We start from the raw sequence: 12,044 nt of genomic DNA, 5'->3' as shown, positions 1-12,044 counted from the left end.
TATGGTATGGTATGGTATGGTATGGTATGGTATGGTATGGTATAGTATGTCAATGGTATAAACATTTGTAACAAATCCCAAACCCTGTTGAACTTTTTGTATCACTACTTTGCATTTAGTCATCTTTCATGAAACAACGTGCTTATTGCAGCTCTCCTAAACAGAAGCTGGAAACATTGGGTCACACTGCAATGAACACCCACAAACCCTTATCACTGTTTGCAGGTTTTCTGTAAAAGTTGTTGCAATCTGTGTAGATAAACGGTTTCCTGTTCCGTGGTCCTGTCCAGAAATTTAGACTCCATCAAAGGAAAGTTGAAACATTGCACTGGAGGAGACATTTAAAGGGATGTAATGGTCCTGTAATCGCTCTTTGATAGTGGAAAAACAAGCCAGCTGAGTGCTGCAGCCCGTTCTATGATTAGCAGCTTAGCAGAGCGTCTTTAGGTTCTGCTCTGGGTTTTCAGTGTCAGAAAGCTGAATCACTTCTTACAGGGATGAATCACCATGGCAACTTCAACTGCTCCTGAACAGGTGAAGCGTTGACGTAAGAGAACAACACACCGCTTCATGGTCAATCAATTGTTTTGGAGAGGCAACAAAAGAAAGAATAAAAGCAAGATTTAATTTTCTACACTTCAGGTTTTGTCCTCAGTGCTGTCCTACAAAGAGGAAAGAAGGACCTACAAGGCAGAGAAGCTGCAGTGAAGGTGTTGATGTGTGAATGTGGAGGAGTTTCCTGAGGAAGAATGAGAAGCACGTCGCCCAGCAATTAATCCATGGTATTTGTCAGACTTGCTTCCCTCCACAGCGGTCATGCGTGACTCATTCTGTCATTACACCAGAGGTCACGCCCACTCTGCCCCCGCCCGCACCATCGTTCCTGGGTCTGATGGCGGCCTAATGGCCTGCTCTCTCTACACCGCAATTAACCTTTTTATTATCCAAGTGCCAGCATGCAGGAGATACATGGCCACATGAGTGCATATATGCGTGTGTTGTGCACGTGTGCACAGAATCTTAACTGCAACAGCCTCAAGTGTGCTCGCGTATAATGGTTGAACGCTTTAAGACTATGAATTTTTATGTGACAAGAAAGTCACCATCAATGTGTATGGATCTATAACAGCTGACAGACTTCGTCTGCCGTCTTCTTCAAAAAGAAATTGACTGAATCCAAGATCCAATCATGGCTGACCCAGGCAGGTCTGAGCAGCTACAACCCTGTCTGATAGTACAGCGTATCTTACAACTGGAGCAAAACAAATCCCCTCTGCTTACATGAACAGGTGAGATTTGTGCAGCCGACCAAGGACATAAAGACCGTTCTGCCGAGGTAAGAAAACAAGTAAAGGCAGCAAATACAAAATCCATAGTGCATGTTAGATTTTGAATTGTAAAATCCAAAATCCAAACTCAGCCAGAATCTCAGTGGGCTGCAAGTGTTGGAAACAAGACGTGAGTGTTCAACGTGTCAAAATGCTGAGGGGGGTTCACCTTGTGTGAGACAGTCTTGCAGTCTTGTTGCTTTAATTTCAAACAGCCATCCATCCATCCATCCAGCCAGCCAGCCAGCCAGCCAGCCATCCAGCCATCCATCCAGCCATCCATTCATCCATCCATTCATCCATCCATTCATCCATCCATCCATTCAGCCAGCTAGCCAGCCAGCCAGCCAGCCAGCCATCCAGCCATCCATTCATCCATCCATCCAGCCAGCCAGCCAGCCTCCCTCTACTGCTAATCCACAATCGAGTCTCAGAGGCAACAGGTCCAGGAGAGAAATCCAGACATCCCTCTCCCCAGTGACACTTTCCAGCTCGTTCTGGGGGAACGTAATTTTAAACGTATTGAGAAAAATGAACACAACTTTTTTTTTTCTCATAACAGTTGCAGAGTTATCCCGAGCATCTGAAATCCTGACCGCCAATGACCACCCATCAAGCCACTATAAAAATAAAGATACAAATTTGAAAAATGGGTCCAGATCTCCCTATGTAATGTTCAGTACTCCAGTAGATGAAATCATTTATATGGGGGGGGGGACCAAGGTGACAACAATGTGGGCGAAGGTGAGCTACAAAAACCAGTCAGTAAGACTGCAACAAAAAAGGTTGGCCAATTTCTCTCTTTTTTTGTTTTATTTGTTGTTGCAATTTGAAGACACCAATTAGTTTCCAGCAAACAGCTATATGAGAAAGTACTTTTAGATCTTTAAAATATTTGTTTTAAACACAATGTTTGTATAATTTATCACTAAAGGCAGGCACAAAAAGGAAGGGAACAAGTCTGAGTGCAAGTGAACACCAGTGTAAACAATAAAATCTTCAGTTTTTATATGTATATATACATGTATATAACCATCCTGCAGCACTGACAATGCTTTTAAAGCAACTCCTGATGTAACGCAGGATTCTGTTTGATGTCAAATATCTCAGCTTCATAGGCAGCAGGAAAAAAGATTTGTTTTGGAGAGACAGCATCATAAAGATATTTACAGCTATAATTCATTATTTATGAGCACTACAACACAGACGTGAAGTGAACCTCACAGCAATAAAACAGCTCTAAAATCTTTAGAAAAACTTATGCTAGATTCACCCACGGTGTTCGTCAGAAGGCAATAAACTTGGGCTTGAGATTATTCCGTTGTGCTTGAAAAACCTCGGCACTAATATGAGACATGATACAACACCTGTAACTAACTGTTGCATCTTTTTATGTTGTTGTTCACTGGTATCTCTGATGCTAACGTACTGCCTGAAATTAAAAAGCCTATGACACTAAAGAGAACCACAGCCATACAGTAACTTCAGCCAGGCAATCACTGTCTGAGAGGCTTATAACGTACAGAGCCATTGTCAACAAGAGGCCTCTCTCGGGCGTCTTAAAGCCTGGCTGAGCAGAAGCTCACAGTAAATGCATTCTGGGGCTCCTCCAGCTCCAAATTGAATTTCAGGGCATGACTTGACTCAAAACACCTAATAATCCCACGTCACTTGCTGTTCCTCAAGCTGAACAAGGTCACACTGGAGGAAAAGCCATAGGGATAGATAAATAAATAAATAAAATAAAAGTGATTCTCTGACAAGCATTTATCCAGTGAGGAAACACATTCAGACTCTTGAAAGTTGAAGGGATTTATCAATAAAAATGGTTAAAGTATAAAAATTAGGGGTGTGCTGATTGCAGTTCAGAAAACTTTAGAAAATGATCGGCCGATCACTGAGCTCTAAAAAAACTGACCTGCTGATTCCGATTTTGGCCAATACTGATGTTGTTCTATAAGCGATACTGTCAGGTGTTATAAGGTCACAATGCACCTTGAATTTTACAATATTATTTTATTGTAAAACATGCCCTTGAACAATATTCTAGAAACAATACAAACTTGTTTTAACTGGCCATGAGGTAGTGCTCTGAAATAATAATGACAGGTCAGACAATTGTTGTTAAAACTATTTTAAAAAATCAGTAAAATCGGTTTCTCATATACTGTATTGGCCGATAGCTGATCACCCAAAATTAAGGAACTCAGGGGATAATTAAAATCACAATAAAGCTACCAGTAAACTTGTTTCGTATCTGTACTTGTTGTGTAATAGTGCATCTATTGCACAGACGTGCAGTCGCAAATATTCAGCAGACTGAGAAAACAAATGGAACTGATATGGATTTAGCTGATGCTTTAAATTACATTACATTGTTTGTATCTTGCCTCTTTAGATCCAGTAAAACATTTGGTCATCAGCCTCTGTTTGCACTGAACACAATCCTTCAGAGATCAAAAGATCCACTGGCCAACACCAGTTCAACCATCTGTGTTGGTATAAAATGGGTCTGAAAAGTAATTTTCCATAATCTGGCAGGACTTACCTGCTACTGAGAGGCGTGCGGTGCGGCTGGAAATGGAGCCCTGGTTGTCGATTGTGGCGACGCACTGGTAGGTGCCCTCGTCCGGCTTGTTGTGCTTCGAGTGGACCACGTGAGAGAAGAAGAGCGAGCCATCGGGGAGGATGCGCCGCCGCTCGTCTGAAACCAGGCTCATGAACGTGCCGTCCTTTCTCCACTCGATGCGCGCCGGCGCGGCCACGTCGCTGTGTGTCGAGCAGTTGAGCAGAGCGGAGTTCCCCCGAATGGCCAACGTGTCCTGGGGCTCCACCGTGAACCAGAACGGGCTGAAGGGCTGCGCTGCTGAACCTGAAGAGCAAGAAGGGAGAGCAAAGGTGAACAAACTGTTGTTCTTTGTGCGTACACAAATTTAATGCTTTGGATTCTGAAAAAAAAATCTGATGCAAGACTACAACAGATCGGATCAAACAACCTTAAAACACGGGTGTGCTAAATAAATTGGGCTCTGGAAACGAGAAACTACACTCTGTAGTTTCACTTCTACCCTTTGCCGAGTGACTCCAAATCATATTTCCCAAGATGTCACTTACTCAAACCCACCCATCCGTCATCTTTTACCCGCTTCTTCTTTTTTGGGTCACAGGGGTCACTGGTGCCCATATCCAACTATCACTGTGCAAGAGGGGTGGGCAGGTCTCCAGTCCGTCACAGGGACACATGGAAACAAATGAGGCAACCATTCACTCTTTCACTCACACCTAGAGCCAATTTAGAGTTACCAATCAAACTAACACAGTGGTTCCCAACCCTGGTCCTCGTGGAACACTATCCTGCATGTTTCAGTAGTTTCCCTGCTTTAACGCACCTGATTCAGTGATTTAGTTACAACACTAAATCAGGTGGATAGCAGGACTGTGTTCCTCGAGGACCAGGGTTGGGAACCACTGGCCTAACCTGCATGTTTTTGGTCTGTGGGAGTTAAACCAGGGTACCCGGAGAAAACGCACACATGCACAGTAAGAACATGCAAACTCCACCCAGAAAGTTCCAGGCTGGGATTTGAATCGCAACCTTCTCGCTGAGAGGCAACAGCAATATCAACTGAGCCACTGTGCCATCACTCGTTCCCAAAACCATCCATCCATTATCTTTCACCCGCTTCTTCCACTTTGGGTCACAGTGGTCACCAGTGCCCATGTCAGCAATCACTGTGCGAGGGGCAGGGTACACCCTGGACAGGTCTCCAGTCCATCAAAGGGCCACATAGAGACAAACAACCATTCACTCTCTCACTCACACCTAGAGACAATTTAGAGTTATCAATCAGCCTAACATGCATGTTTTTGGTCTGTGGGAGGAAACCGGAGCACCCGGAGAAAACCCACACATGCACGGAGAACATGCAAACTCCACCCAGAAGGCCCTCCGACTGGGATTTGAACCAGGGACCTGCTCATTGAGAGGCAGCAGCTCTACCAGTTGCGCCACCGTGCTGTCCGTTCCCAAAACCAATAATGAAATATTTGTTTTCATTGCACTTTTTCAGCGCGTGAGCGTTGGTCCATCACTTAGCCTCAAAGAGCCATTTTATTATGAAACCACAAGCCTCAGTGGGATTCAGTGAAAGGAACTGACAAATTGAACTTAAGTCTGGTGCAACTGGCACGTTAAAACCATGTCTTGATTTAGTTATAAGTTTAGCAGAGTGAAGGATCCAACGTGCAACGTGGGTTTCCTTTCCATGAGTGGCGACATTGTGGTAACACGGATGGAGCTAAAGTCAGAGAATACACCACTGCTTTGAATTTGTTCTCATTCATTATTCAAGCTCTCCCATCCCGAAAGTCACAGAGTGCTTTTATTTAGATAAATAACACCAATTATCAGTTCTACAGGAATGGTGTGAAGCTGGAGAAGATGTTTGGGGTTCTGAAGACATTTAAATAATTTTAACGCACAGAGTGCAAAAAGAAAAGCGTCAGTGTTAAATGTGGTTAGAAATGTGCCTGCACTCCTAAGAAAATGTCACGTCTCCAGGGGGAGGAGACAAGAAGTGAGAGCGTGGAGCGCAAGAGAGAGTATGCCAATTATTCAGCTATTTAACAGCGAGGATGTAATTTCTCTACGTTGTGTCCCTGGTGGGAGCTCCAAGGAGTGAAGCAATGTAAGGTCCATTACAGGGACGATGAGCCTGCTTGTCCTTAGGTTGCTTAAAAGCACAAACAATTATGGAAAAAGTGGCTGAATTGAATAGATATTTTCTACTTTTACATTTGGGAATAAATGTAAGGAAATATAGCATTCCAGCTAAGCTGAGCCATCATCTCTTTAGTAAATTGATGGAGAAGACCTGAATCATGAAGAGGAAGGGTGTTCTTATCATGTCCCAGTGGACAGAGAAGGACCTTGGCCATTCTGACCGAGTTAAAGCCAGAGTTATAGGCACAATCTAAGAAAAAGGGTTTGCTTTACCCCTGCAGCTGATAAAGTGCCATTTAACTGCAAGGAAGTGCACCTACAAACAGAATGCAAGTCCAGCAAAATGTCTGGAAAGCAAACTTCATTAGTCATACGTTTGCAAGGGATGCGGATGCAAAACTTAAGCAGTAAAGTGTGAATTATGTAATGCATTTAGGAGTAAACGACAGAAAATTCAACTCAGCTGCAAGCCAAGTGGTTTTAAATTATGAGGCAGCTGATTTCAGGAAATCGATAAATTCAAGAGAAGGGCTATTTTGCACATACTGGGCTGAAAATGTATTTTATTGCTGCTGTACATAACAGATGGAGAGAGAGCAGAGGAACTGTGGGGGGGATTCTTCAACCGTGCAGGCCAAAGGGACCACGGCATGGTTAATCATCTGCTTTACGCTGCTGGAGCTGCGGGTGGGATGATTGGACAGAGTTTCCCCACCAAGGCTTAGCTCATTTCCAGCTAAAAAAAAAGAAAAAAGAGTTGTTCGGTCACTCTCAAGTTCCTGCAGCACCCTATCAGAGGACAAACAGCTGCTTTTAGCAGACTTCATTTTCATCACAGAAACGGGGGGGGGGGGGGGGGGGGGGCCTTAGCTTCAGCTCTACTTTCAGACTAAATGTCAAACCATATGTTTCAGGTCGCAGACATAACATCTGCTGTCATGAGATCAGGGTGGTAAGAGGCCAGGAGTGAGAGGAGATAATGGAAGGCTACCTTCCTTTTCACAACGTCCTAATTATCTCCCCCCCAGAACAATTTCCTACAAAAAAATATATCAATGCAGCACTAAAAACTGCAGACACGCACTGGCAGGACGTCAAATCTGTGATGCAGCTACTACTGGCCAAAGTCCAGACGCCCGAGCACAGGAAGGCATGACAGAGTAATCAATGATGGCCTCACTAGGCAAAAACTAAACAAATATTTTGATAAAAAGCGACATTAGCTGGGAAAATAATCACATTTACTGTAGTGTAAGCCCAATTTTCCCAAGATTTGTTACAAAAAACTCAAATCATTAATTTTTTTTCTTTTTAAATAGACTCAGAATATTTTTAGAAAATAAAGCCTAATGTTGGAAAGCACATCAAAACTCACATCTCCTTCTATAAGGTCCCTTGGGGTGGAAGATAACTCAAGAAACTCCAAATATTATTTCAACCTTCTGAACTTTAACTAAAACCTATTTAATCATGCCAGAAAAAACATCTAGAGTTAATAATAAACGATTAATTAGCTTGAGCTGTCTCTGCTACAAGACTAAACAGGAGGCGGGTTAAATAAAACAGATAGACCAGGATCTCAGCGGGGGGGACGGATGTCTTTCTGCAGCCTGACTGACATCACTGTCACAGAATAAAGACTGGGTTCAGCTTTAATCTCAATGCGAGGAAAGTTTACTTTTGGCAACTAACAATGCTGGGAATTTCACACCCGTGAAAAATCATTCTGATGGACGGCTGCAGAACGAGCTTCATTTGAACGATGCGTCCTGACGTGTTGCTGACAACTCATCAGGGCTTGTGTTGCCATACAGATAAGTTCAGAAAGCCATTAACCAAAACCACGCTGAGGCAGAAACAATGACAAGAAGAACTCGTTCCAAAAAAATCAGGCTTGTTAGAAAAAAACTAACCTATAGTCCTTGTATTTATATATTTTACAGCCCAAAAGACATCAAAATAAACACAAATTTCCACCCACATGTGTTAATAAAAGTAATAGATTACAAGCTTAGCCTTTCTTAGTGGAAAGTACATCACATGATGCCTTTGAGACCAGAGTTTCAATCAAAGATCGTTACTTTTAGCCATTTTTGTTTAAACATTAAAAGCAACAATATGTGAGATATCACAGAGCATGTGTTGTGAATGGTGCTCAGCTACTACCACGTCAAACTTGAGCTTTACGTTTGTAAAACTGAAAGACTGATAAGTCATTTTGCATCAGCTAGAACTGATTAGCATTACCACAGATTAGTGGCAGCCATTTTTAAATTGGATTTACTTCAACAGACAGTGAGCAGTAAATGCACAATCGATGAGAACTTTATAAAAGTTGCATTTAAACCAAACCAGCGGTTCACAAGATATTTCAAGTTCAAATCAGGTTTAATGTCATTCTGATCTCATGTGGTACATGACGTAGAATGAAATTGTGTACTCAAGGTCCCAGTTACACCCAAAAATAGCAAAAGCATTTAAAAAAACAGTATACAAGGATCTAAGATATACACTAAGATATATGCCAAATGGCACGCCAAAAGACCTAAGATATACGCTAAACACTAATAATGTAAAACAATATGGTGTAACAACAGCAGCCTGAACATGAGTCCATGGTGAGCAGATGGGTATGAATGAATACAGCAGCATGAAATAATCAGTAGCATAGATAATCAGCAGTACAGATAAGTCACATATCACCAATTAAAGTGGCATTACAGTGTCATTTTGCTAACAATCAAGATGGTTGAATCCAAGAAAATAATGCCAAAGTTTTAAGCAAACAGCTTGTGCAATGATTAGCACTCAGGGTACGTGTTGGTGATGACTTTCAGCTATGACCGCACCAAATTATAGCTCAATATTTGTAAAACGGCCCTAATTATGGCAATATTTGTGTTTGGTTAAGGTCAGCTGACTGTGTGGCCATAAAAACACCAAAAAATAATCAGTTGTAAATGTACATTTGATCATTACTTTCTGAGAGTTTCAATAGATTGTGTCTTCATGTTCATGAGACATTTTACAAACAGACCGACAGTTGACTCCAGTAGTTTATGACGAAGTTTTAAAAAGAGCTTGTGTGATCAGGTTAAGTGTTGGAGACCAATCTCTGGTACTACCACACCAAACTGTAACTCATTATCTATAAAACTGAGCGTTATAGCCATTTATGGGTTTGCTAAAGTCGATCAGATGGTAGCCATCTTGAATTGGGTCAACTCCCAAAGTGAATCAGTTCAGATGTAAATCTACTTTCAAGAAGTTTAGTTAAAAATTGTGCAGTGATTTTTAAGTTGTATTTTATTTCCCTTTATAGATGAACATGCACAGCAAAACCTTATCACCTGCCTTTCGGCGGTGGGCGATGATTATGACAGAATTACTGCTGATTTAAACGTGGATTAGTCTGAAAGGAAAGTCCGAAACTACATCACAGAGCGAGAGGTCTAATCTAGTCAGCGTTGCAGCTGCCCAGTTGTGCTTGTAAAATAGGAACCCCCACACCGGGGCAACCACTGAGAACGAGGGAGCAGAGAGCACGGCGCTGGAAAATGAGGTTGTCGGCTTGATAAGTATGGGCTGTTACCTATGGTCCAAATCCATTTTCTCAGCAGCCATAAAAGGTTCTGGGAGTCCAGCGCGAGGTGGTGCCCGATATGCTGCCTTGCACTCGTTCTTGCACTTTCTCCTTCACTCTGAGATGAGAAGGCAGATTGGAAGACTCAGAGCCGGTGCTGGATTTCCTATCAGGAGCCATTTTTAGAAGCACCTTTTCCAACATTACAAAACCTCCTATCATAGTGAAGTGAATGTCTGCGTTCAGACCGGACGCCGTGGGCCCGAAATTTCCTTGCTCGGTGGTTTGGAAAGCTGGGGGGTAAAGAAAATGGAGCTGCCTCCATCGGGCCAGTCAACAGCTACTGGTAAACTCATTTTTGTGGCATGTAATCTAGAACAAGGATCGATTTCTGCTCTGTTCTGCACTAGCGTGGATACAGTTCATAGTCAGGTTCCCAACATTAGGAATAATTGCAGAATAGTGGGTGGGGGGCTGCTCTCCACACAAAGACCCCCTGTTTTCTCCTATTCGACCCGCGGCTCAACGGGAAACCTCCTCCCTCATTGACCTGCAGCCTGAAAGTGGCCATATTGACAGTCGTCCGCATTGAGCTGCTCAAGAGACGAAGCAGGCATCTTTTTGATCCGAGCACATTTTGAGCAACAGAGACCCTTCTGTGGCTTAGGATGAGGAAGTCCTGGAGTGGATGGAAAAGTAAACGCACCTGGCAAGGATTGCGATTTTAACCTGAATGAGTGATACAAGATTTTCTTGTTATTAAACGTTGGAATGCAGCTTTTACACTCGATGCTCTGTATTCCTGTTTTGAACCAGGAGCCTTACGATGTAAGAACCTCTACAAGGAAGTAAGTCGCAAGTGAAAGAAGTCATTAAACAGCAACATCAAGATGAATGGATTCCTTTTGCACAAATATAAAGAGAGGCGGTGGAACGGCACTTTGTAATAAACCTTAGCACTTCATTTACTGAGCTCCAGCCTCTTTGCTATTTCCATCTCTCCGTTGTTTGTCCTTCCACCCTCGGTGTCAGGGTTGCTTTAATGACACTAATGGAAATGGTTGTCGCTGCTTCCCTCCCACATTCCCCCACCTTTTTCTCCTTCATGTTTATACCTCTATTCTGTGTCTCATTTTCTACTGAATCTTTCATCCTCCCATCTCCCCTAACTCCTTTTTTCCATTGCCCATCTGTCACCAAGAGGCATCTGAGGGAAATAATAACGGTCCAGGCACAGAAAGACTCGGTGACTTCAATAAAACACATTAAATAAGGGGTAAAATGCAGGGCGACAAGTGTTTGTCGAATAAAAACAGTTCTAATCAAACCGTAAATGTATTGCCAAGTTTTAATAAAAAGTGATTACAAGTTTAGGCTTGCTTCTTTTATTTAGAGAGGAATGACATCTGGGCCCTTGAGCTATAATCAAAGAAGTGCAAGAATTGTTTGGACCTTACAATGAGGGCAAGATTTATTAAGACAAACTTGTTTTCAAAAATGCTTTTCAAAACTCTAAGTGTATTAATAAACTGGGGAAAACAATCTTTGCTTTGAACGATACACGCTAAACTTCTACTAAAGTTGAATTCCTGAAGGCCAGATGAAGTAAAAAGACAAAAAGTGTTGTTTTTCTCCCCTGATCTGAAACAGAACAGTGTCAGAGAAACTCTGACGGCGACTTGAATGCTACACATGCAGTGCCTGAAAGATCTGCCTCCGGTCAGAAACCCTGTGATTCTGGTTCTCCGAGCGTTTCCCTCAGCAGGACATGAACACGCTAGCACCGAATCAACTGGCAGATTAAAAGAAAGGAGCATCCAACGTTTTCATCTCGCAGCTCTTTGTCATCTTTGGTGTTTGCTGCCATCACAAGACTCCAGAGGCCCAGTGACAACGTGACAGATACGAGCCGGGCCGCTGCTAGAACAGCAGCTTGACTCGCACTAAAAAGTGTTGTTGCAAAACAAAATGTCAGTCACTTTGTAATAAGATGGAAAAATCAATCACGCTTGAATGATTTGTTTTTTAGGGGGAACTGGCAAATGCTTTGAATGCATAACTCCGGAAAAACATTTACACAAGATCCAGACACGCAACAAAAAGATTTAATATTATGCTTTAACTTAAATGAGAGGCACAAAGATGTAACTGCCTCCGTTTTGGTGTCATGATAATATAAGATAAGATAAGATGCTCAAGTTTAATCTTTGATCATCTGTAAGAATTTCAGTGCAGCTTCCTCAGTCTAACATGCAGGACTCTGGGAATCTTTAAGAACATGGAAAACGATGACAGAATCACAGAGTTTTATGTCAAAGATTAAATTTGTTGCAAAGCTTGGACTGTTGTAGAATTTATTTATTTATATATATATATATATATATATATATATATATATATATATATATAT

At 42.2% G+C, this 12,044-nt stretch overlaps 1 protein-coding gene across 1 annotated transcript in view; it reads right to left on the bottom strand.

The window, feature by feature from the left end:
* The window catches only part of LOC119426862 (neogenin), a 137,838-nt gene that overhangs the window by 49,790 nt on the left and 76,004 nt on the right, over positions 1-12,044 (bottom strand). The window contains exon 2 of the mRNA XM_037694447.1: positions 3,877-4,200. Within this exon, the coding sequence (XP_037550375.1) occupies positions 3,877-4,200 (324 nt within the window). The remainder of the gene's footprint in view (positions 1-3,876; positions 4,201-12,044) is intronic.

This window comes from Nematolebias whitei, chromosome 2, assembly GCF_014905685.2.
Source record: "Nematolebias whitei isolate Nwh7 chromosome 2, NemWhi1, whole genome shotgun sequence".
Taxonomy (NCBI): domain Eukaryota; kingdom Metazoa; phylum Chordata; class Actinopteri; order Cyprinodontiformes; family Rivulidae; genus Nematolebias; species Nematolebias whitei.
This window is presented reverse-complemented; position numbering and strand designations above follow the sequence as displayed.